Below are 27,922 nucleotides of genomic sequence, written 5' to 3'. Positions count from 1 at the left end.
TAATATTTTGAATGTGGGTTCTTTGAATGTTTCCCATGGGAATGTTTGGCTTTCTCTTGGGATGAAGTGAAGAGCACACCCAGACTCAAGTTGGGACATGATGTCATATTTGGAGGTTTGTAATCCTCAAATTCTACGGAATAACAGGTAGGGACAGATCTGCTAAGTGACTTAGCAGTTTTTTGCAAGAAACACCTACAGTTATGTAAGATGGATACGTTTAATGCCATACCGTGAAATCCAACCGAAATGTTACATATGGCACCTTTACCCATTTATTGTGGGAACTAAAGTTTAAAAAAAATATATTGAAAAGCAGCTTTTAGGGTGAAATGAGACCATTGTGCGCTTTCGGCATTTAATTTTAGAGCTCTTTATTCTCTTCAAACCAGGAAGCAATTTACCACTGTAAAATTAAATAGTAATAGTTCTGTTTTTTCACGTAAAAGACTGTAAACAGCGCCTTTTAAGGACTGGATTTGCTTCTTGGTTACGGTTTTAATTTGACGGATGTTGCTAAAGTTGTAGAAGATGTGAGAAAGAATATACTATTGTGGATTACGAGTTCTGAAAGGTGAGGTTTATCATGAGCCAAAGAAGGGATTATTATATATATTTTTTACTGTGTCCTGTAATAAATGATTTATTACAATAATTTGAACGATGTTGTCAAACTCGAGCCATAGTTTGAACAGTTTGGTCCCCAGTTCAGTAGTTATCACACCAAAAACCTCCAATCTGTCCTCAGATATGTCACTTTTCCCCAGCAGATACAGCTTAGATGACGGGGGAAGATCACATGATAACCAGCTCTCAATGCTCTTAACACACCGGGGAATTTCAGAATCACTAGCCAACACATTTACACACCTGATTTGTTTCGACTCACTTCCCAAACTACTTATTGCTCCTCTTTATCAGTATCAAAATCATCTCCTGGCAACAAGCTGGTTAGCCTCTCTCCCCTCTTCTTCGCTTCCCTTCTGTACTACCGCAAAGTCTTTGATGTAAAAGCCTCTCTGCTGGACATCTTCTGCCTCCTCCATGCCCCTCTCCAGGAACTCGTCTGGGGTCAGCGTGGAGAGTCTTTGAGGACAAGAGATAATGTCTGCTTTGTTCGATTAGTGCTTTATTCTATTATCATAGTCAGGCATATCAAATCTATCAGAGTGGACATATTGCTTTCATGTAATTGACTTTTAAAGCTGTCAGAAAATGTTTGTCCACGCTGTTATTGATTTAGCTAAGAGCGATGTCCTCTCTGATGTTGGAGAGCTTTTCAATTTTACTTGGAGCTTACTCCTGCCAGATTTTGGGTTTGATATGGATTTGTTTTGTATCTGTCAGTCGCAGATCAGGTCACTGTGATGCTTGGTGATGTTAATGTTTGTGTTTTGGCGCACATCAACCTTTTACTGTAAGGAAATCAAATGCTCCTAGGTGTAATGATTTTTATGAATATGGAATTTCTGCTAAGACAAGCCTGGCAATGTATAATTTTCTCTAGACTATACTGTTGTGAAAATACGTATTTAATCAAATTTAAATGAAACATTTTTAACTAGTCAATCAATGGTCAGTTTGGGGGTGGGTGGGGGTAGGCGTGCGCGCGTGTGTGTGCCATATCCCATCGGACCAAACTACTTTCTAACAATGCTAATACGTTATTTGATGTAGAAGAAATGGGATAATGTTATTAGTGATAACTTTATCCCATTTCTTCTACATCTTATTTTTGTAACAATGAAAAGAAAAAAGTTACTCAGCCCAAAACTTTTTAGCATATCAATAAACAACCCTCTCGATCGTCAAATACAAAAACATGTAAATTCTGTCCACATTCAGCAGTAGCAGAGAAATAATCAGCCACATTAGCAACTTCACGTAGATTCAAATATAAGAGATCTGTTTGACGTAGTAGCTAACATCACAACAGGAACTCTAGATTTGCTCAAGTTCAAACCGTTCTCGGGGACTGCATTTCTTATCATGCCCTTTTTGTGTATTTTTAGCATCACAAATTCCAGACAACAACATGCAAACATCCTGGAGCTCTCCCGACTCCTCTGCGCTATCCTCGGGAGGGTATCCAGTGATGACGCCCTTGAGGGGGAGTGACTGTGCTTGGGTTTCGGTCAATACGGAGCCGAGGTAGTATTTCGCAATAATATTATGAATTATTCAATCTGGGGAGATTGGGGGAGGGGGGCTAGCTATAAGGGGGTAGTTTTCATTTGCTTTAATCTATAGCGAATGACATAGGAGATAGGATGGCACCAATCTGGCCTGCATATTCAATAGTGTTCTGTTTGAGGATGGGATGTAGGGTGCTCAGAGATGTCATGCAAACTCAGCTTTCAAAATCCACTTTCTGGTGGAATAATTGATTTGAGAGCAAGAAACAAACACTAATTTAAACAATTTGCATATCATATAGTAAAAAAAATAATAACTGTAAATATTGAAAATAATACATATTGAAACTAGATATTAATTTGCACACGGTTTGATTAAAAAAACGATTCACACAACCAGGACAGAATTTGACCTTTCCTTAATAGTTTTAAAATGATCTTTAGCTTTATCAGAAATAGTGTAAGACCATATCGTAACATAAAAAAAATACTATTTAATTTTTTGTTGAAATAGTATTAAGCTTTTCCTATAGTATAAACATATTCTGAAATGTCAGTAATGTAGTAATGTAATGATAACACTAAATCCTACATCATACTATACATTGTACTCGCTACTCGCTGTGCTCAAAGGTGCACTGTGTAACCTTTCTGGTGTTGGGTTACAGGTGAAATGTATAACAGGTGAGTAAGAATACAGATTTTACAAGGTGCAAAAACATTGCGCAGATCCAGAGAAATTGCTAGATATTGCTAGAGCTTGAGCATTGGTCCCATGAAATCGGTTCAGCCGTTAAATAGTCTTTTAATAGACAGTTGGATAACACAATTGGATCCATTTTGTAACAAGTTAAAGGCGGTATGAACGATTTTTCGGCGATTTGAGAACGCAGGCGGAAGTGCGCATGCGCACTCCCCCGTGTGGACTGATACAACACACACGTGCGTTTGTTTATTAGCGCAACGAAGCGCATCGCATCGCTCGTCTCCCGTAGATTTCTGTCCACTTCTGCGTCAGCTCGAACAGTCTTTCTCCGTCTTCATTTTGCCCCGTACACTGAGGGAACTATATTATGATAGATCCATGCGCTTAGGCACGCGGAAACGTGGGGACGAGCCTGACGCGGCTGCAGGTGAGCGATGGGTGCGTTTTATGATTGATACGCGATTGATATGATTTATCCACGCCACGAGGAAATATGATAAAAAATTTGCTGAAAAAAATCGTCCATACCACCTTTAACAGTGCTTTGAGGAAAACGATGCCTTCACTGGTATTGGTTAATATCATGTATCGACAGGTACTTAAAGCCAAAGTACTAAGCTGGATCGGTGCATCTCTAATTTCAATGGAGACCCTCCAACAGAAAAGGTGTACTATATAGTGACGCTTTACAATGCCTACAATATGAAGCATATTCATTTGTTGTTCACATTGTCTGTTTCTTTTGTTGTTTGTTTGTTTTAATAAAAAATAGTTGAACAAAAAGATCTTTCTCCTTACATAATATGTCTCCTTTAATATCACAAACTTGCAGGGGAAATGGAATTGCAGTATATAAAGTTGGAGATTTTTGTCTTGCTTTCACAGAGGCGCGGGATGTTGCCTCTGGGGCTTTCTCAGATCGATGGCAGAACCGTCTCAGTGTCTGCGTCCTCCATAGATCCTCCATAGAGAGTGTGAAGCCGGGCCCATCTGCCCTTTGGAGAACGCTGCTCCAAGTTCAGCTCTGACTGGAGGAGACGGAGCTTTTCTTAAGAGTGAGAGAGAGCGGGGATTAGGAAAAATACCAAATGTCTTCCCACATTTTTTTTCCCGAGCCTGTTCATCCATCTTTTTGAAACATTTGAACACAATTGTAATCTTTGAACGAACCCAAAATCTGTAGACTGTCCAGATGGAAATGAGTGATCATGCATTAGTGCATTGATTTACTGCTTGTTATAATGCATTTGTGAACAAATGCCCATTTTGTTGACTCACAGAATTTAATGCCTAAAATAATCAGCACGCAACAACCAAGCAAACAACAACAGTCTTGAGTTCTCCAAAGTATGTGGTGTTTGCTTTGAAAACTCTCTCGTTTGACTCACTTGCTTTCTTACTTCATCACTGAAACTATGCACTAAGCTGTTCAGAATGCAGTCTGCCCACTTGTTTAACAGCCCAGCTCAATACATTTGTGTGTAACTGAAGATGTTAAGATTAGATCAAACTTGTCTCCTCTTTGACTCTTTGATTGACAAGGATCTCTCATCAGTTAAAGCACATTTACACTCAACATTGTCCTTGGAGACTTTTCTATGATCTAGGTTGTTGGTGAAAATTTAAGAATAACACTCTTTTTCACCTCCACACGTTACATTACAAATATCCACAAGTTTTAAGGCATTGCTTATTCACTGCGACACAAAGCGCTTCTATAGATCTTCTATCACATCTGAAATCCAAGCGCCGCGCTGCTCTTTGGGGGCCGGTTCATCGAGCAGACAGCGCTGTAAGTCTTGACGCAAGGTGACAATCAATGGCCTTTCTCGACAGAAGCAGCCGTCATGTGCCGAAGCGCGCAGGCATCAGGGTTAAAGCGGTACTCCCACAGGAACCTTCTGAGTGGCAGTGGAGGCAGCCCAGGTCCCCACCCTCCCTGACAGATAGCTCTCATCACGGCTGACATCGTGGCCTCTCTTCCCAAACCCTCCACGAGAAGCAGACTACATTATACTGATGTGCACTTGACAGGCTAATCTGACGAGGTAAAGGACAACAGGGGACCATTGATTTAGAGCCTTCTGCTTGGTTAAAAAGAGTGAAAGGGCTTCAACCGCAGATGCTTAATGGACTTTTAAAAGACTGGACCAAGGTGCTGTTAACGTCACTGGGCTATTTTGAAGTATGAGTCACCACTGCCTTTCTCACTTTAAAGGAGTCTTGTTTTATATGCGGTGTCCTTCTTTTGCAATCAGCCACTTTATTGGAGACATGGATCGCAGTAGCTCAGTGCATGAGTTTTTGCCCACTGACCCAAAGGTTTGGTGGTTGGAAGCCCGCTCCTCGTTTCCTGAAACTAGTGAGCCAAAGAGCAAAGGTAAAACATGAGCCAATCTTTGATTACAAGCACTTATCACATTTAGAAATCATCCATTGGAAGTCACTTGCAAAACCGAATTATTTTCAGAAGTGGCAAGATATCTAAAATACTAAGAGCTGAAGGTTTGTGTCATGAAAATTGGGAAAAGATCTTTGTTGTATTGGTTTGTCAGGTCATCAATCTGGGATTCCCACAACTTGACTAGGTCCAAACAGGAACCAAGCGGGTACAAAAAACGGTTTGAACCAAGACTAAATCAGATCCAAAACTTTAAAGCTCTGACTCAATCCAAACCCGGACATAACTAGCTCTTAAACATTAGCACCTGCCTCATGCTACCCACACATACATTTTCCCAGTGAGACCAGCAGCTCTCAGCGGATGTTGTTGCGCGTGTGATTAGTGTCATGAGACGGCAGTGCGATGGGCGGACGGATGCCCTCCAAGACCAGAGCCAACAATACTGCGCTTGTTTAACAGGGCAACACTCATGTCATGGGATGTTTTCGGCCATGTCACATTAAAATTCCATTATGTTATTTGGAGGGAAAACAAAAAGTCATCATCAGCCGTCCTGTTTTTGGTTTGAAAGACAGACACTCCTGACGCCTGCAGACGCTATTTTAAGACTCTGATAAAGCTTTGTTACGGTAATGGCTTTGCTGAAGAGGTGATACGGAAATTGTAAGTGTTATGTTGTCAACAGAGTAAAAAAATGCATTTAGAAATCGCGTTAATACTGACGAGATGGAAATTTAACATGAAAGTAATTATATTGCGCTGTTCTTCATTGTTTAAGGTTGGTTAAAGAAATGTAGCATAATTAATAATCTATTTTTTCATTAGGAATCAAGTTGCTTTATTAAGACTATTTTAAGCTGGAAAAGAAACACAAGTAATTATCAACAATTTAGCCATTTAAAAAAAATATAGAGAAATGTTATCATTGAGATGCAGGGCTGAGGAAATTATCTAGTCATTTGTAACAACTGGATATAATTAGGTTGTACATTTGACTTTGTTACACCAGTGTTTCCTCATCATTAGTTTACACAAAGTTGTATTTTGATCGATTCATGCATGTTTGAGTAACCATTTATTGCCCTGCAATTGAGGCTCGATTTATGTTTTCACCTACCCCCTATCCCCGCCCACACCCCTGTACTTATTTGTGATTATTTGAAAAATTATGACAAAGGCCCTGTCCCAATACTCTCAGAAAATGCACACTTCAGTCAAGTGTGTACTGCTTTGTAAAGGTGGAAGTGTGGAAGTGAAGTGTGTGAGTGCACAAGGGTGGAGGGGTGGTAAACAGGAGAATTGGGACAGTTTAGTTTTGATCATTTACTGAATGGGCATCAAACAAATAAGGACAGGCTTGATGTTTTTATTGCGTAGTCTGGATATTTATTTAAAATATGATCAACTGTCAAGACATTCCTTTCTGTTGTTTCACGTTTGCACTCACTGCTAAGTTGCTAAAGTACATGTTATAGTGAAAAGTATTGTGGGGAATGTACTTGCCTGAAGTCCGCATCCCTCCACATTTGCTGGCAGTGCGGAGAGAAGTGTGTGGTGAAGTGCCAATCAAAACAATCTAAGAAATGGGACAGTCTGCACACTTGAACAGCTCGTCATGTTGTGTCGTCAAGCTCGCCTGTTTCACGTGCGTATGTGCAAGTACAAGTATTGAGACGGCCTCAGTAATACATGAAGGGTTCTAACATGTCATGTAGCCACAAACATGCTGCTTGTTATAGTGAACTGCAACTATGAAGTCAATGAACCTGTTCCTATAGCTGAGCCTTTTAAGATCAATATTGCAATATAGTGAAGTAAGTAAGACAGTGTGCGGGATCACTTACGCCTTTTTCCTACGCACCTGGCACAGAATCTGATGTGCGGAGCACCGTCTTGATATCAGTTTATAGTGAACAAAATGTAAAATTATGATACTTATGTTATAGTTCAATTCTAAGTACCAGACAAAAGCACTAAGGAGAGAGTACTTCAAAAGCATTTAATTATCCAACTTGGCCTAAGTAAGATGTAGTAGGTCATAAACTTGGTACTGCTTCTGTTGTAGTTTTTCAGTAGACCCATAAAATGGAATGGACGGTCATATCAGTTACATCTCCAAATTCTCTTCCAAGCAGCGACATGACGAGCCAACACAATAACATATCCAGAATAGTTGATGAGCAGTTAACCTTCTGAGGGGAACGTCCCTTATTGACAGCAGAGTGGGAGGCCAGAGGAAGCCCGCCAGCACACTCGACATGATGCAGTCCAAAGGAGATGAAGCAAGCGCTAGAGGAAACGAAGATCCAGTCTATTAGAGCCTAAAGTCTAAAGTTCTGGTGTATCCATGACTTTCATATGATCATGTTTTAATATCAAGGTGAGAACTGCCCTAGACTGATCGATCTTGGAGTTCAAGGCTTTCAAAGTTGTTTTTTGTCAAATCAAATAATACAATTTAGTGTTGTCACGATACTCACACTTGATTTCAATACTAGGGGAAATGCTCAATACACCACACTACTTCAATTATTTTCAACACAATGTGATTAAAAACAACATTTGATAGTACCATGTGGTCTTATACTAGTTCTGATATAAAGACCATTCGCAAACTATTTGTAGGAGCCATTTTGACTGCCCTTCAAATGTGCACCTTCAGCCCCTATGGGGCACTGTTGGGTAGTTGTTGGGTGTGGAAACCCCAGGTATAAAGAGGGCAGGAAATTGGCACCAGGTGTCGGAAGGTGTAGAGGCATATGATTTTTGACCGTGTCTAATGGTGGTCCATGTGTTATTGTGGCAAAGGGGAGCCAAATAAATCCATTTTAACCATTTCACTGGACTACTTTTTGATGCCTTGGAAGACACGCGTGCTTAAAACCTCTTTACACCTTCAACCAGTAGTGGCTGTTTTGGCAGGGCACACTAGCCTCTATACTATTCATGAAAGATACAACTCTGTCCTATTTGTCAGATTTGTTTCAAGTATCAGTACTGTCCATGTGAGCACTGTGTGTAGTTTTTTTTTTGAGTATTGCTTGATCTACAGTAAATATTGATGCAAATGTTGATCAGTTAATTGAAATGGGCGCTAAGTTAATTTTCACAGCACTTTCCAAACCTCCAGATTATTTTCTGGGGTGAGTTCATACGCATGTTTTAGCACTTTTAAAGGACTCCTGTGTACTTTGAGTGTCATTGATCATCCTACCAACTTGTTGGCTGGTAACAGTCCTCCTTCCAAGTTTGCCATTTTAATTTCTTTTAATATTTGTTTACTACGTTACTAAGCTGCTTTCACAATAAAATGTTTGGCCGTAAAATTAATGTAACTCAACTTAAAGAAGAGGTACATCCCTGACTAAATTTGTTTGTACTTCAAAGTCCTTAATCATGCTTACCTGCAGCATTTCTCCACACTCCTTTTTCCACTTCCATTCAGGTCATGGCAGTCCACGCTGGATAAAACGTGGCTGCCATTCTACCGTTTAAGAGCCATGAACGTTTTTGATTACCTTGACCTACCATACCAGACATTGAAGGCCTGTGTATCATTATCTATAATTTCACTTCAATTGGTCATGAAAGACAACATGCTTCCATTGACGTCATCGACCCCCAACGCAAAGTCAATGCGGGCCTGTACATGGAATTAAGGTTGTCAAGTGGTATCGATAAGCGTCCAGCTGCTGAATGAAATGGTCTCACTCTGTCGTCTGTTGTTTCTTTGGGCGCGGGCCGTTAGATCGTTCTCTTTTTAATGAACTGGACTTGTTAAGCCATCTGGGACACATTGGCAGTTTGGGCCGCTCCACCCGGGCACTCATTGATTATCCGACACTCATTTGGCCATTTGGAGAGGGCTGTGACTCCAGATTAATAAAAGCGTTTAATGAGGATCGAATCTGCTTTGTGAAACTCTTCATCCCATTCAAAAAGCTAAATTTAGACGAAAAAAACCTCAATTTTTGCAATCCCAGCTGCGAGATTATGATTCCACAGTAAGTTGTGTTTTTTAAAAATTCCTATTTCATAGTCATGCCTCCGCGCGGCACCGTTGACTCGAGGAATGGCTGTTGTCAAGCCGCACCTGCTGCACTTGAACTCTAGAGATGAATGCATGCGAACATCTAGGAAAACACGGTATATCACCATCGAATCGAAAACGCAATTTGAAATGCTGCAAAAATTGCAAAGAATAGAATAGAAAAATATGATAAAATACTGCTAATTTTTTCAGAAAAATCATATACCTGTAGCTTAGACCTCTACAAACATGTTGTGGGATTATTGTATTAGTTTAGCAGTTCAAAATGCAGTCTTTTCTCAAATGTAAATGCTCCTTGTAGTTGTTTACGATATGCACTCTGAACAAAATCCTACTTTTATAAAGACATTACATCATCTAATTCCAATACTTAAAAAACTAGAGCTGTAGTTCTTAAATTGTTTAGTTGATCGATGGCGTTTTAGTTGATCAACATTTGTATTAGTCAAATTATTTTCTTTTGCTTATACAAATTTGGACGTCATATTTATCTTATTACTTTTCTGTACAAACAAATGAAATCCTGTAATCTTGTGTGTGCAGTTTAGGTCAAATATTTGGTCTGATCATCGAGATATTTAATAATTTTGAGAGTTTTTGCAAGCACCACACCTTGGCCTCTTGTCAAACCAGAATTTAAATCCACTACAGATTTGTTTCTGTCATGCCTAAAGAGCCAACATGCTGGTGAGGGTAATCCATACTTTTCTAAAAGCTTCTCGATAGACTTGCTACTCATGTTTCACTCTCCTGTTTACAATAATATCTCAAAGACTTTAGCACAGACAATTTTAGGCCAGTGTCTCCTCACGTACTCCACTGCAATGGATTTTGGATCCAATGTCATGGAGGGATTACATGGTAAACCAACAACAGAGATTTGTTTTTTTTATGGTACAATGTTGACCAACTTCAGAATATTGCAATTCAATTCACCATATATTTTTACATTCAAGGTTTTGTTTACACTCAGAGAGCTAATACTTTAGGGAAGAATGAAATAAGAACTTTGTTACTTGACAATGGATTGGATCTCATAATTTCAGATAAAGGGCAGGGGCCAATTTATTGTTTTTGAAAGAAATATCCAAAGTGAGAATTTACAAATGTTGAACCAAATTGTCAACCAATTTTAGGCCATTCTGAAAAAATAGATTAAAAGAACTCCCCTTGTCCTCACAGAGATGATCTGAAACGTTTTGTGGATAAGCCCAGTTATTCAAGATAATAACCAAGACCCACTCAAAATATCTCCATTTTGACAGTTTAGAGTGAAATACTGTCATCGATATCTGATCCTTTGCCTCAAACTTAAACTATCAGCAGTTTAGAATGTTTTTATTTGGTTTGTATGAGACAAATTTATAAAAATTTGGCCGCCTTTTTTGTGCTAACAGCCTATGCAAACCTATTTATATAACCAAGGTCGTCCCTACATTGGCCTCAACATAATATATTTAGTTCTAGCGATCTGCAATATAATGTAAACTATTTTTCTAGCTGTTTGTAATGTTCTTTTTTTTTTCCTGTACCATTAAGTCAATAACATCCCGCCTCAAACACAGCAATGAATCTCTTTAAATTGCTCTTCTAAATGTGAGTGTGCGACTGCCGCGGTCGTCTCCAACCTCACCTGCAGCCATACTCCTAAATGAAAGTGCCGGTTCATCTGCTCCTCTTCAGAGTGCGGCACAAAAACATAAATGAGCACGTCTGGGTGTCTATTTTTCAGCTCCATTGTCCCGGTGTTTGGCCCAAGGCGGTCCACACAAGCTGTTGTAATTCACCACCGCGTAAATGGGAGCAGAACGCTGCCCACCTCCTGGATTTATGGGGCCCCGGCCGGCTCTTGACCTCCATGCTAAATATGCATCACGTCCCCGGCATTTAAATGAACAAGGCTATTATTGATACTGATGATGGTCAACATTGCTGGTGACTCTGTTTACTAGAACACTTATCAGAGGTGTTTGAGGATGCGTCAGGCTTAATAAAGGCTGTGGACGATGTCTGAAAGATCTGTGTTGCATTGGGATGTTTGCTCTCCCTTTTTGAACACTGATGATTTTTCTCTTTTACTTTCAGATAATGCTTGGATGACTAGAGCATTACTTAAGTTATTAAGTTCACTTAATAACATTTACTGAGATTAATTTGTAAAGGTCACTGGTCAATTATCAGCTTGGGTCTTTTTAATCAACAATCCTCTGCTCCTCAACACCTGAAGAAGACGTTTTTCTGATTGTGATATGTTCAAGAAATGAATATTGAACGATGTTTTATTGTGTAAGCTGACAAAGTTGTCATATTGAACATCGTGTAGAAAAAGTTATATTAAAAAAAAAAAAAAAAAAAAATCTCGTTGTATTGCCTATTCCAAATTCGTTTTTCCAAGTTTCTCAGGGTGTTCCCAGAGGTTCTTCTGCTTCTATAAATGATTTTATAATCATTAATCTTCTATAACATCTTTATTTGCAGAAAATAATAATTTTCCTTTCAATACAGTAACTTCTCTGGTAGAAGGATATTAGCCTAGCCATATCCACAGGTTAAATCGGCATCATTGTGAGAAAAAGGTTGATAACCACTGAACTAGCTATAATTATTACCATTATAGTTTCACGTTTTAATGATCTTGATGTCTTTAACGTTCTTAAAAATGTAACATGTACTCTAAACATGTTTTATATCAAGTATTATTTACTAAATCTGGATACGCCCTCAGGTAATTGCTGGTCTCATCTATTGATGGGAAACCGTGATTGTAGTTGCAAAGCCTGTGCAACGGCCACAAGTGAAGCCGAGGAGGACCTTTTCTTTTTACAACATAGTGAAAAATTCCCATAATTTATATTGCCTTGAAATAGTTTGTTGCCCAAAAGTGCCAATAAATATTGTCAGTATTGAAGGACTGGTGCATGTGAATTTGGCAAACTGACTTTAGTCCAGATCGCTTGTAATAGAGGGAACATAAATCATAGTTTGGAGAGTAGCCAGGCTTTGCTTCAGCTTCAGAAAGACGCACCAGATGTCCCCGGATGTTCACACTCCTGAGTTGTATTATAGTGGACTCTTTTCAATTTTCATACCAGCCATTGCCATTTACCTTTGGCAACAATGGACTTCACTTCTTAAGTCTTAAGCATTGAAACATGTATCGCCCTCCATCAACATAGACTTGGGTTGGGACAATACTGTTTTGTCACGATTTGATTCTTATCTTGTTTCAAAATTGTCACAATTTTGATATGATTTTGATTTGGTTTGGTCTCAGAATAAATAACAGTATTATTGCTTTGATGTCATCAGTATGGAGTTTATCGTTGATTTTGTGTAATTGGCTGCTAAATTTGTCAATCATAAATAAAATAATAAAATAATCTCTATTGGTTAGTTAGTTAGTTAGTTTTTGATGTATTGTGATCATTTACTTGCCTGAAGTCTCTGCTCCTCCTGACCCTCTCATATCTGTGTATTTATGCTTCTCTGTCTTGTCCCCAGCAGTTGCCTCCCCTCTGCTCCCGTATGAAGGGACTCGTGAGAATCAAACCCAACACGTCCAAGTCTGATTTAAACACCAGTATCAAATTATTTAATAGAATTGAAAGATTTGTCCCATCTCTAATATATGGTATATGAATGATACATTTCATGTTGTACTTATGGCTTGACAGAGTAACTGAGCATAGTAACATAGTAACAGAGCATTCTCCCAGTGTTGGAAAGTCTTTATTACAATATGCTACTGCAACTAAAGTATTAACGGTTACACATCTTGCAAATTGTACTTATGTCATAATCTTGTTCCCCCTCAAAAGCATACATGGAATTGAATTTTGTTTCATTTGCACTTGTTTTACAAGGTCGTCTTTCTCCAATCATTTTACCCTTAATTGTTGCGTAGCAGATCGTCCATAAAACATTCAAGGGACTCTTCACACAAACCTACAAGATATTTGAATCTGCTAATCCGTCTCTAAAAACCAAGCTGTCCTAAAACTCTTCAGCGCAGAAAGTCCAATTATTTCCTCTTTGTTTTCCCTCTCTCGTCTCTGATAAACCATGAGTGAAGGCTGAGCAGTAAATCAGGCCGTTGAGTTGTTACCATGGCCTGTGTGTGTGTCTGCCCAGCTTCACCTCCACCATCTTCTTTCTCTCTCTCGTCTCTTCATCTCCCGAGTGTGCGGTGGTAGTGGAAGGTGCCAGTGGGTGCTCTGCAGTGGCATTAAGTCTTGCATGCAAATCGATGCAGGGCTGCCACTGACAGTGCTACACTTAAACTAATAGAGAGGGCGAGTAGGGTCCGTGTGGCAGGATGGATGACGACTCGTGAGTTGGTGGGACTGAATGGCATGGGAGTTTATGCTTGATCTCTTGCTACAGAATGGCTATTTATTTGTTTGTTTTTTCAATTTCATTAAAAAAATAAAAAAATAATTAACATGCACAAGAAATACAACAAGACCAGAGAGAAAATAGACAAAAGAAAATTACGAAAAGACATGACGATAAAACTAAGGCACACACTCAGTCGGTCAAATTTGTCAAATTTCAAATGAATATTCCGTATGTCAGTTATAACGTCAGCCCAGTCCTTGCAGTTTGAGTCATGCATTTTTTGTAATGGTCTTCTTTCCTGTGGCAAAGAGTATGCTCCAAATGTATCTAATCACTGTGTCCGTGATAGGAGTTTTAAGGCCCAGATACATAGTTCCGAAATCAGGTGGGATGGTGGTGATAAAGATGGTCTGAATCACTTTTTTTGATCTCAGTCTAATATTTATGAGCACCAGGACAGTCTCAAAAACATGGTAATGGTTTGCCTCCTGGCAGCCTTTTTCTCCAGTTTTTCATGTGAACATCTGGCTCTTTGACATGGTGTTATGTGATGGTGTTAAGAAACGTGACATTTGTCCAACAGAATTCCTTCCAAAGATGTGATTTTGTGGTTATTCACTAAAATATACTTGTATTTCTCCATTCTTTGTCATTCAAAATACAATTGCCCTCTCTTCCCCATTTATATTCTAATGTAATTGATACAGTGGCTGCCTAAATTGTTGTTACATTTATATCATTTTTATATAATTCACACAAAGAGTTTCTTTAACAAATTTGTACTGGAACAAAACATATGTTGCTAAAGTACCAGAAGAATCGGATACAGACACTTAATGTGTCATAAGAGTGATAAAGACAGTAAAATGTATGGAGGATTGATCATCTTAAAGACCCTGACCGTTAAAGGAGTCAGTGATCCTGGCATAGTGTGGAAAAATAAATAAATGTACAGATTATTCAGAATACTTTATACACAACATTGGTCCAGTACATTCAAACCTCGCTCTGTACATTTAAATCCCAACTAATAATAAATTCAGTTTTAACTGACAACATTTTAACGTTTTTTCTACAATGGAACACTCCTGGACAAATGACGGATTACACAGACATGTCCCAAATATGCATTTGTTTCTGTTTTTCAGAGTGTAAGAATTACATGGTAAAATGCTCTAAGTAAACTACAGAAAAGTTTATATCTGTAAATTCAAAGTCTTAATTTCTTGATCATCCTTAAACCCATACATATGGATAGCTCGTGAGATGATTGATTTGGAGGCAAAGGGAACAGGCTGCGGTTGGATAACGGTACTCAACACGTGACTGGATGTATAAAATGGTTGGTCTGGTTGAATAGACTTTTCATATCCTTGTTTATGTCAATATCTAGACTTAGTTTTAACCTCAGGGTTTCCCTTGTGTTTTTCACAGATAGGAGGCGAGTGTCTGTGGTTGGATCATGTGTGTGTGCTGAAGAGCGCTCTGGTGCCATCATGAGGCTGCCCGCCGCCTCCTCCTCGTCCCCCCTGCCCCTGCTCCTCCTGGGCTTGGCCTGGACCGCCCTTGTGCCACGCCTGTCCTCGGGCGCCACCCCGTTCCCCCAGGACTTGGAGCCGATCAGCACTGTGGGCAGAGATGGTGAGTACGTGGCCATGATGATCCTCTACACGCTCTGAAAGGCAAAGAGAGGAAGTGCAGAACAGTTATGAGCGTTGGAAGTAGGGCTGTCACACTGTCAGTAGAGGTCATGGAGAACTCACAAATGAAGGAGCTTGTGGATTTGTGGATTTAAATATTCTTATAACAATGTGGATCAAGTTGGTTATCAGAGCATATACCATGTGCCATATTCCTGCACCTCACTTGGGCTGGGTATTGCCTTGTACCTCCCCATCCAATACGTATGCCGATACAGGCTCCACGATACGATACAAATATGTTTAGTCTTGGTTTAATCCGGGCAGACTGGAGAAAAGACAGACAGACATCCATACGCTTCATTTCCTGAGAGCTAAAGAGAGCTCTCTACATTGCGCAAAACAAATAAAGGTGAAATAACGAAACCACACTCCGAGGCTGTTTTTCAGTTTGTTTGTTTTTTATTTTGGGAACTAATTCAAAAACGGTTAAAATTAGGTGTGCTGATCGATCAGCCGCCGACCATGATCACGCGGCTAATTGATGAGCAATTGAGTCTATGAACTAGCTAGATGTGGTCGCGCTTCATATTATCCAATTAATAATAAATTATGTATATTTAATAAAAAACATATATTTATTATTATTAGAACATTCCTGATTGGAGCGACTCTGGTTCAAATATTTGTTCAACAATCATACATTAATGTTCTGTCTCGCTGTTTCACAACAAGCTTCTCTGCCGCTGTGAGCTGTTTCTTTCTTTCATTGCCTGTATATGAGGCGTGACGGCAAACATCTCCCACACAGGTGGTGCTTTTGAATGCCACAGTTATCAGACATAATGATCAAACGACCATCCCACTCCAGAGGCCAAGTCCCGTCTCTTTACGCCAGTGTAAACATCGTGAAGGTAGCAGAATCCTGACCTGGAACCGCCCCCTGGCAAAAGCTCCCTGTATCATCTTCTTCATGCTCCTATTCACACATATGTTTTCTTGGTCACATTTAGCTGAATTGCATTATTGAGCTTGCATGGACGAATAAAACACATTCGATATTAAACCAAAGGTGCACTCTGTAGCTTTTCTGCTGGGGGGTTATGTTATTGCTGCTTTGCACAGTAGGGTCTTTATCTATCTAGCTTTCAATTATTCATTTACAGATTTTTAGTGCTGAAAATTACCCGGAAAACATGCATTAATTACTGTGAGTGGACTCTTCTTGCCACTGGGGTGTCTTATTTATATAGCATGTGTCTGTACAAAAATGTTACCTAAGCAACATTCCAGGTTAGGGTGATTATCTATAAAAAGGCAGCATTGGGATCCAAACCCTCTGAACCATCAGAGACCAGGCAAAAGGCAGATTAAAAGTAAGAAGGTTTGAGGAGGTAATGGAAGTTTAGTTTTTAATTTTATAAATGACACCTCTGACCTGTGACTTGGCTTGGTGGACACTAGATGGTCACCGTGGAAACTATGGAATGTTTCACCCTCCACCTGAAAGTTAGCTTTCAGCATACACTCATTCAGTGTATAATGGTTTAATTAATGTAAAATGATTCCTGTTCTCCTTTTTGGACATTTTCCTGGCATGTTCTGCAGAGGTTTAGACAGTTACCAGCTCATTCTGTCCTATTAAACATCTGGGGTTGACTTATGGGAAATGCAGCTATTTAGATTTTGTAATAGGTTTGACCATTTCTGTCAAAACCACCTTGTACTACAATCCATAATACTTGCAGAAGCATTTGTTGGAAGTTCTCCAAAATAGTCAAAAATATGATTCTAGGCAGGGCTCCATAGTTCATAAATAAGAGGTTCGTGCTCTAAAGTATTTAAAATGCATAACACATGTCAAATAAAACTATATTTCCCCATCTAAGTGAACAACTTATGTGAGCTTATGTGACTGTCTTTTTGATTAATAGTTATTTCTCACGCACAATGGAGTTGACCTATTGTGAAAAATAATCACTGATAGTCAACTATTGAAGGACAAATTCTGTTTTATTTGTAATTGTATCGCTCTTGTACCTTTACGTTGACATCAAATATTTTAGAGTTTAAAATAATGTATGTACTAAAAGGTAGACAAGACAAGGCTTGTTTGTAGAGCACAATTCATACACAAGGCAATTCAAAGTGCTTCACACTACAGGAAAAAAACACATTAAAATCACAAAGACAAGACAGAAATCGCAAAACAGTTTAAGACATAAAAGAGAAGAGTGCAAAGAAAATAATTTCAGTCATATGCACATCTAAAAACAGTTTTTAAGCTTAGATTTGAACATTACCAGAAAAGAGGCCTGTCTCACATCTTCAGGAAGACTGTTCCAGATTTAAGCTGCATAAAACTGAAACACAGATTCCCCATGTTTAGTCTCGACTCTGGGCACCAGCAGGAGGCCGGTCCCTGAGGTCCTCAGAGTCCGAGATTATTCATATGGCACTAACATGTCCAAGATGTACTTTGGTGCTAGGCCATGGAGAGACTTGTACACAAGCAAATCTATTCTCTGAGCCGCAGGAGCCAGTGCAGAGACCTGAGAACAGGACTAATGTGATCGTACTTCCTGGTTCTAGTCAGGACCCGAGCAGCAGCATTCTGGATGTACACTACTTTATATCTGTGTGGCAATCCCTCTCCTGGAATTGTTTTAGAGCTGCTCTTCTGGAAGCAGAGGGAATTATAAAAGGGAAATATACAAAAGCCTGCTTCCCCCCAACATGCTAATGCAAGCATGCAGTTATAATTAACGTGATATAAGACAGAAATGCTCAGAACGAGTGACTATATTTGTGGACTTAAAAATGGCACTGAAAATCTCCCTGTTCTCTGTTCTGCCTATGATGTCACAAATCTCGGAAATTTGTAACTGGATGTTTTCTTAAGTTCAGAGGGGAGAGGACCTCATAAGCGGATCCATAAATCAAGTGTAACTAAAGCTAAATACAACTCCAGGTGTGTTTTTGATGAGGGAACAATATTATCATGTTTGTTTCCTGGCGTCTCTTGTCAGTGATGAAACCGTAGTATCTATCATTGAAATAAGCTTTTAATGCAGTTACTCAAAACCTGACAGCGGCGAAGTGGTGCCACATGACTACACCCCGGGGGTCCATCAGGCGGCACCCATGTTCCGGCTGAGGCTCCTGCTCCCTAACGTAATGGCCAGTAATTGATTTAAGAGGTGACTGAGACCACGGCCCACACACTGTAATTGATCTATCAGGAAGAAAAGCTACACAACCATTAGCAGAAATAGCCCGACCATTAGCCCTGTATGTGGAGCCATGTCCCAGGCCTAATGGGAGCCATTTGTCTCCGGTGGCTCCAGCAGGTGACAGGGTGGCACTGCTCCTCAACTCTAATGTAATGAAGCACCAGCTGCACCAGTCCATCAAATTCCACTGATAACGCCAGCCTGTGAACCGGGCATCCCATAATCTACTCCAGTCACTTAATTACTATAGCATCTGGTAAGTAGGAGTTATGTTTACGTGCAACACTTACAGATGAGTGAGGTGCTCTGTCTGCTTAGAGGAACTTGGAGTAGAGTCGCTGCTCCACTGTACAGAGTTTCTTTTTAGATGACTCCTTCTTGGGGAGATGTTCTGTACCTGAAGAGTTCTGGGAAGACTTAGCAGACAATGGGTGAGCTGTGGCTCTGGGTAGCCTGATGGAGCTGGAGTGAGTGTTGAGTAGGGAGAAAGGTTTTATACATTTATCTCAGTTTACATTCTCAGAATAGGACAATATAGGATCTGTTACTATTTTTAGAGTATACAGCAGTCTTTAATATTGATTTCGAGCAAGCAAAAAATGGGATGGATATGAATAAGAGCAACAAAATATAATTTCAGTGCAGATAAAGTGCAACAGTGACAAGTGGTCCAAGAGTTGTGGATATCTCCTTTATTCTTACAGCTGTTGATCTTCTTTAGTCTGAGCACAACAAAGCATTTGCCAGAGGGCCCGGCCTTGAACTGAGTGCACTGGGTGTTATTTTCCTGGTTTTACCGCTGGTCCTTGTTTTGAACAGGCTTGTGGTATTCAATCTATATCGATACTGCTCTACCAAATTACTACTACTTCTATCTTACTTCTGTAAGATTTTACCGTCACAAAGGCAGATTCACATAGTAACTATTTTGTAGTGATAACTAAACAAAACTCCTCCTCTGAAGTGCGTGCCCTGAGCACCGCCCTCTTTGTGTGTAGAAGTGCTCAGGAGTAATTAGCCGTTCTCACCTGGGAGGATAATGGTGTGGGCTCCAAGGCCCCTGGGAGCACGTTATAGCACTGCCACAGGGCCCTGGCGCACACACTTTAGGGGAAGGGAGATCTTTTGTGGTCTACACACAGTTAAGGGGCAGGACTAAAGTTGTCAGATGAAACTAGATTCAAGCAAAACATTGGAGGACATTTGGGTAATTGAAAATATGTGATCTTTTAACAGAACAGATAATTTACAAAGTCTAAGGTCATGCTAACCTAGCACTATTTTGTTGATTGTAATTTTTTTTATCAGAACCTTCTCATAATGGCGAAATCAAACAATCTTATGCACAGTGAAGCATGATTTAATTGCGTAGGTGAAGGGTCCAAAACCATTGTGATGGTTGCCTGTAATGTTACACAAAATGGAACAAAACATCTGTAATTTGATACATGAAATATAAGTTTACACCATAATGTCCAACAGTCCAGGAAGTCAAGAATTAGTTTTAATTCCAAGGACAGACCATAAAATGACACGGCGAACTATGAAAAATGAAAAGCTGCAATCCCGAAACGTGATTGTGTCAGCATCCCCTGTCTGTTTGCATCACTCTGCTCTGTTCCAAGTTGATTTGTTCCCATTTTATTTGAATTAAATCTTGTACTTGCGCGCCATCTTTCTCAGTGGCCATCCGAGAGTGTGCGTTTTTAAGAATATTGTGTGTCTGCAGCAGTGAAAGTCTCTTTTTGCCCTTGGTTCCAGAAGGATGCGGTGTCACTTTCTTATGGGACACTTGTTAATTGAGTTGCCTTTTGATTTGTTTGGTCCCATCTTGGCAGAGTCCCATCAGAAACACGCCCCGGGAACTATTATTTAAATCGGTGCTGACTTCTTTGACACCGCAACGTCTAATTTGCAACTTTGGAGCCCCTCCGTTCCCTCCACAAGCGAACATTAGCATACAGTATCTGCGCCGGAACACGGGAACATGGGATAACCTTGGAGAGCACTTTTCAAACGCAAAGGTGGAACACATTTTTCAAACTTCAAAATTGTTTGGGGAATAATCATTTGGAAATAATTGGATTTGAGATAATTATGAGGTTAATTATGCAGTCTTAAAACTTAGTCTCAGTCTTTCCCAAAGATACAACTGCAGAATGTTCAGGGGACCATTGGGGTCAACCATATTTGTAAATCTTCTGCCCCTCTTATCTTTTGGTCATTTAAATTTTTTATCATCAAACAATGCAATGCTTTTACATTGGGAATATGTTCATAGTGCACATTTGAAACCAGGAGTATAACTAGCAGGGTTAAGCGGTTTTATACAGACTAAATGGATAGTAGTGTCTTAGTGGTGTCATTATTCACCTCCAAAGATGTGAAAGGTCTTTAAGACAACAGATTAATATTGCAGGTTTTTGGAGCCAATCCCAAACAATTAACTATTTGATTCAACACGTGTGGTTTTTCATTCAACCTATTTAACCTACCCTAGTGATTAACCCTTGATATTTAGTCATTTGCTGCGTACATTGTGTTACTTATATTAAAAATAATTGCAGTGTTTGCAGTTTCTCTAAGTATGTGTAACTCTTGTGTGTCATCCCCTCAGCGACCTACCTGTACCCCGGCTTCCAGGGCCTCATGTCGGACAATGACACAGTCCGCCTCGGTCTGGACTTCCAGAGGATGCTGCGGATCAACCACATGCTCTACATCGCTGCCAGGTCTGTTTGAATACTAGTCATTTGCATAACAATTTGTGCTACAGAACAGTATAGAACAATATTCTCTCATGTTTCAGTCCAAGTACTTATATTTACAGATATATGCAAATGTCAAGTCAATTGTATGAAGCCCTCAGTAGTATGTGATATGTATGTATGTATGTAGTTTTTTTGTCCATGCTGTTTTTTATACTTAAAGGAAACATATTTTTGTATTACTATTGTTAATGGCCTTTAAAAATGCCCTTTAGTACCTCTGCTTTGACATCTCATTTTTTAGAACTCTTATGTTCTCCCTATAATGGAATCTGGTATTAGCAGAGGGAATTACCATTGAAAAAACAAAAGCTAGGGTTAGCAACCTTTTCCAACGTGCTAACACAAGCAATGAATGCGATTTCACAGCAGAAAGGCTCTGAATGAGTCTGACCATTTATGGACTCAAAAAAAAACACAGGAGATCTCTGAAAAAAAAAAAAAAAGTCTGAGGCTCAGAAAAGGAGCAGAGAATATGATTTCAGAAAGTGGATTCATTAAATAAGCATGAATGAATGAATGAATACAACTCCAGTTTTTTTTTTTTTGACGAGGGGACAGTATTATCCCTAACATTTACATATAAGCTTAAAACATTAAAAAACAGTCTCCCCGTTTTTCATGTGTGTCCTTATTTGGCATATGCCTCCTCCATGTCTCCATGGATAATCTCTTTTCAGGGCATTTTTTGCATTAAAAACATGCAGAATTAAAATAAGTCATAGATAAATTTCATGCCATACTGTGGAATATTCCAGCTAAATCGACGCAATCTCTATGGAGATAAGTGGGTGTACCCTGACCTAGAAAGGTTACATAAAGCACATTCAACTGAACACTTTCCTTTCATACCTGTACATTGCTAAAGAAAATGGTTTGTCCACTGCTCTTTGAAGCGTTTCCCAGTGCTTATAGTTTTGCATGAGAATCACTTTTTGAGTGTATTTTTTAATCAAGCCTTTTAAGGAGCGCTCTCTCTCACCACACAGCCTTAATCTGAGCTAGATTTCCTGGCTGATCCGTGTGGGGGCCCCGAGGTTGTTACTCACTGTTTACTGGCTCTGTGTGATGCTAATGCAGGGAACGTTAGAATTATTCAGTTCAGGTGTTTGGGCCCAATCTATTTCAATATTCTAAATAAGATGGGTTTTCTCCTATATTGGTATTTTCAGACATTGAACATTTCCCATATGTTTTTATATACCAGATAAAAACATGTTTCTGATATTACCTAAAAACTACAAGTTCAATTGTGAAATTTTCTACATTATTTCACATTTCTAACTTAAAATATTGACCTACATATGGAAAACACAGAATTACGTCTCCATTTCCAATTGGGTGGTGGAGGGCCCTCTGCTGTCAGCAGTGAGAATGAACAAAAAATAAATCAGTAAAGTAAGCCCTTAGGCAACGTTAATGTTCAAGTGCTAATTGAGCCATGAGTTTGTTGTGAACACAATTTGACCGCAGAACGAGTCCGGTGACGGTTTATGGACTTAAAACTGCAGTAGAAGTCCAGACTGTAACTTCATACATTCTAGATAAGTGGAACAGCCCTGGCAAAGTAATAACATCTGACTCGAATGGCATGATACAACGTGTGGATGGCAATATCTGCAATTATAGTTGATTGGCTAAAACTGTAAGTGAAATATCAAATACCTGTATGGGCTGAAAAACTCATATGGGACCATCTTTGCTCCTAAACACCACCTGCTGCTCTCGTGCCATTTCTCTCCTCCTGCCTAATGGCATGACGCTGCCCCCTCCATCCGCATCAGAGGTTAATTATCCGAAAGTACAAGCTTGTCCCTGCGCTCGCTCGTTTGATGGCTCAGGATAAATCTTGCTTCAGTCTTTGGCTCGGGGCCCAAACTGCGGCGCGTTGCATTGCCAAGACTCTCTTAAAGCTACAGCGTTTTCTCCAATGTTGTACCTGAAATGGGCCAAACACTTCACAGCTGCAGACTCCACTAAGTGATTCATGCAGGTTATGTCGATATTTGAAAAAGTCAGTGTTGGGAGGTTTGTAAAGGGAAGAGGGGCCAGCGAGCCTCTACACTTGTGACATTGAGCTGCCAAATAGCTTTGATCAGCCCTGCGTATAAATCATATGACATGGCACGTATTACAGTGGCATGAAAAAAGTATTCATACCCCTGGCACATTTCCACAAACTTAAATAAATTATATTGGCATTTTTTGTGTAAGAGCATCACCAAGCAGCACACAATTGTGAAGTGGATGTTAAATGATATATGATTTCCAGATTAAAAAAATAAACTGAAAAGTGCAGCCTGCAAAAGTGCAACCAACTGCTGTAAGAAGTGGCCTGATGAGTCCACTTGTGTCTAATCTAATGTCAGTATAGATGCAGCTGTTCTGTGAAGGCCACAGAAGTTTAAGAGAATGTTGGGGAGCAAACATAAAGTCCAAGGAACTTCATTCAGGGTTAAATTATAAAAGATTTCCCAAGCTTTGAATCATCATCAAGAAATGGAAAAAGTATGGCACAACTATAAACCTACCAAGACATGACCATCCACCAAAACTTAGAGGTCAAACAGATCCACAGCTCAGGTGAACAGTGTCGTGCACTAAACAAATCTGGCCTTTTAGTGGCACGAAGAAAGCCATTGATGAAAAACTGCTGTAAGAAGTCCTTAGCAGTTTGCCAAAAGCCACACAGCAAACATGTGGAAGAAGGTGCTCTGATCTGAGGAGAACAACATTTTACTTTTTTGCATAAAAGCAAAACAGCCTGTCAGACAGATCTACCAGACTGGCCATCATGGAAATACAGGGCAATCTTGAGCCCAGGCAGAGTTTCACCTTCAGCAGGACTACGAGCCTAAACATAAAGCCAAAGCTACAATATTCATGTGTTGGAATGGCCCAGTCTAAGTCCAGACCAGAATTTGACTGAGCTCGAGGCGAGTAGTAATACTGATATAATCATGAGTGCTTTCAGTAGATACATTTTTTAAACTTCTAAAACATGAGATGCAAGTAAAAATACTCAATTTTGGTCAAAAAACAATAACAACACAATTAATGCACAATGTGTGTCCTTTAAGCATTGAAGTATGAAAGAAAATATGTTTATGAAATATGTTTATGAAATGCATTACATTAGTTAATTAGTTAAAAACGACCAAACCGCATCGAATATGACTTGTGCAATATTTGAATATGTTTATTGTGGTATGGATGAAATCTGTGTGAACCACATGGAAAAGTTTTGCAAAGCTGAGACAGTTACAGGTCAGACTGAGACGGCTCACTCCTCCCGTGTTTGTCTCTCTTTCTCTCCCAGGGACCATGTGTTTGCCATCAATCTGGCGTCTTCTTCCGAGCAGATCATCCCACAGCAGGTAGGTGCTCTTCACTGTCCCTACTTCTGCTCATCTGTTAGGGCTTTGACACAGCCCAAGTTCACATTGTTTTAAATCACTCAAACCCAAACTCTGGTTGTTACTGCCGGATAAATCCCACATATGAATGGTTGCCACATTTCTCTTACCAACTGTGATGGAGACTTAAAATTGAAAAGCAACTTGGTGTGAAAAAAGCATGATATGAGCACATGATTATTATGCTAATTTCCCCAGTTATTTTATTCTATAGTCTTGCTATCTTAAGGTGAGACGCTGCAGGTGAATAGAATAAAAAGCATACATTTAGAGATCTCATTATAGTATTAAGTTCAACTCAATAAAGCACCACCAAAAAAGTAATGTAACGTAGATACCGAACTGTCATATACCAAAGAAACCTGTTCAAAAGTGGCAGATGATCCATAGAAAAAAGAAATTCATAGAAAATATTTTGTATTAATTAATATCACAACATAATTCACAATATGTGTGAATCTACAGAAATATGCTAAAATGTGTTTCTAAAAGTTGGGTTATCATTCAATCAGTATCAGACACAAAAATGCAGTTATATAATCATACGTATTGATCACCTTTTAGATTGGAGATATGTACAATTTTTATTGTATATGTACAATTATGTTATGAACCTCAAAAATGATATTTACATGTGGGTATGAAGACATTTTGGATAGCTACCGCTGTCCAACTCTTCTGAAACATAAATCCCTTTGTTTTCTTTTCCCGCTGTCAGACTTATTTTATCTTATTGAAAGGACCCAAACATCTTCTATATTCATTTTTACAACTTCCTTTGTGTTCCATCTCCCACTCCCTCTGCAGTCGTCAAAATCAGAACAAATGACCAAGTAATGCACTTTTACTGAGCTATAAAACCTACCTTACAACAAGAAGCTCGCACTTCCATAAAAGCATGGCTATAAAAACAATAAAATATCAATTGAGTTGAACCATAATCCCTTTTGGAATCATTGGGATGATTAAAATCAACTGCCAGTAAAATTAAATGCCTTACAAACAAATGGCTTTTTTTGGTGTAAGAGCATAACGATTTGTTGTATATTTCTGTTTTTGAATATACATTCACTTTCTGACACACCTTTTCGCCTCTAAGCATGAATCTAACAAACAGTTTTTTATGGCAAAAGCTGTTTATTGTCTATGAGTTGTAAAACGCCAAGATTTCTTGATTTGGAGGTTAAATCCTCATAGTTTTTTCTCAATAAACTTCTCTAACAAATTCAAAGATTATATGACAGCTATAGGGAATCTTCCAAACTGAAACTTGAAATGGCAACGCAAAATAATTTGTTGTAGTTTCCCCACAGCTCTAAAACTCAAGCCATTTCAGGGTTCAGAATAAGCGGTATCGCATTGCAAAATGCGACGCAATTTCTCTCAAATGCGATGCGTTCGTCAGTAAAAAGGGCTTTTGTATCGCAGCTTTTGCGATACAAAAATGTGTGTTCAATTGTATAACCAAAGCACCTAAAAGTACTGATCACTCGTCAATTGATCGTCAATAACGGCATGACACATGTAGGACGCTGTGTTGTCATGACGAGTCCCGCTGCTGTCACAGATTGAGTCTGAAAGTGGGAGGAGCCACGTGCGGTGATCATACACAGCCAAAATACTCATATTTACACTGCCAAGTGACACAACCTCGTTTTAAAAATCAGATGCGTATTTTGGGCGCAGCGAATTACACTGATCCTAATGTGCAGCCGGAGCCGAGACGAGTGCTTAGGGACCATCATCAAATGTGTAGCCGGAGCCGAGACGAAGTACTTAGGGACCATAATCAAATACCAAAACGAAAAATGGAAACGTTTTATAGCTGGAATGGAACGTCAAATAGAGCGGTACAATTTGAATAACACATTAAATACATCATGATGGAAACACCACAGCAACCTTTATTTTTCCATCAGAAGCTTAACACATGTTTTTTGTGAGTGTAAAGTAGAGCTGGGTTTCGATTCAAATTTCAAGAATCGATTTGATTCCGATTTTTACGTTTCAAAATAATTTTTTTACGATTTCTCAGATTCCATCCGATTCGCTCCAATTTCGATCTGATTTCCGATTCGATCCGATCTCGATTCGATCCGGGGGTTAATGTTATTAAAAATGAAAAATGTATTTGAACCGTTTCCTTCACTTCATGACTGTGTAGAGAAGCAACATATTAAAACTAGTATTATATCAATATTAAACAGCAAATCTTACAAGTATTGGTAGTTACTGATGAAAAGGTTAAGGGTCAATCTACCTTCAAGAAAGATAATCCAGGAGTCCTGAATTATCTTTCTTGAAGTCAGATTGAAGTTCACTGAGGGAAATGTAGAAAATAATTTTAATTAATAATAATAAAAAAAAAAAAAAAAAATTAAATTAAAAATAAAAAAAATAAAAATCGATCTTTGGTTGTACGAATCGATAATCGGTCATTAATATGCGAATCGATTAAAAATCGGAAAATCGATGATTTCAACCCAGCTCTAGTGTAAAGACAATATGTAAATGAGACTCCTGCAAATAGTCATCTGATTGATGATGATATGGAAGAAAGTTGTAAATAAGTTAATCCAACTTGATGTTAATTAATTTGTTCAACAACTAATTTTATTTACAAGTTTTCTGTTTTTTTTTTTCAAAAAAATGTTTACAAATACATTTTAAATAAATAATCTTGTTACATCAATGGAAAATATTGATTGTTAGTCACTTTCATGTTTTGCTATGCAAATTTGAAAAAATGAACGAATTGTTTAGCAGCACCGCTATACAAGTGAAACCCTGCATTAGTCTCCCTCATTCGCTTTCCTTTATCTTTTTGAAAGTTTGGATTTTAGAATGGCTTCTTCTCATCTGGCAAAGTGACTCTTGATGAGAAATGGCTAATTGAGGAACATTTACATTTACAGTTTTATGTTGATTAATGTGCATGTCAATATTTACATTTTACAAACAAAGACAACTTTAAAAAGTTTCAAAATGTCATGTAGTGATCTACATGTGGGAGACATCTTCTTAATACTCCTTCCAAAATTGTCATATTTCTATATTCAATATCAATTGTGAACCCCATTTTTGCCATCTGTCCTTACTTATATGTCAATACACCTAATGTCCCCCAAGTGCACTTTGTCCTTTTAAAGAAATCAATAATAATACAAAACTTTGCATCCCAGTGTATTCCATCTCTGTTGTAATTAAATGTGGAGCTATTACTCCTGCAGA

General features: G+C 38.9%; 1 protein-coding gene across 2 annotated transcripts in view; it reads left to right on the top strand.

Moving 5' to 3' along the window:
* Nucleotides 1–27,922, top strand: part of sema6cb (semaphorin 6Cb) — a 289,021-nt gene that overhangs the window by 169,260 nt on the left and 91,839 nt on the right. For both annotated transcript variants that reach the window (XM_072461463.1, XM_072461462.1), the window contains exons 5-7: nucleotides 15,073–15,275; nucleotides 21,125–21,239; nucleotides 24,595–24,652. In XM_072461463.1, the coding sequence (XP_072317564.1) occupies nucleotides 15,131–15,275; nucleotides 21,125–21,239; nucleotides 24,595–24,652 (318 nt within the window). In that variant the 5' untranslated portion in view covers nucleotides 15,073–15,130. The remainder of the gene's footprint in view (nucleotides 1–15,072; nucleotides 15,276–21,124; nucleotides 21,240–24,594; nucleotides 24,653–27,922) is intronic.

The sequence above is a fragment of the Eucyclogobius newberryi genome, unplaced genomic scaffold (assembly GCF_026437365.1).
Source record: "Eucyclogobius newberryi isolate DKJ021-1_F unplaced genomic scaffold, fEucNew1.0.hap1 SCAF_3, whole genome shotgun sequence".
NCBI classification, from domain to species: Eukaryota; Metazoa; Chordata; class Actinopteri; order Gobiiformes; family Gobiidae; genus Eucyclogobius; species Eucyclogobius newberryi.
The sequence above is the reverse complement of the archived record's forward strand: the minus strand, read 5'-3'. Positions and strand labels throughout refer to the sequence as shown.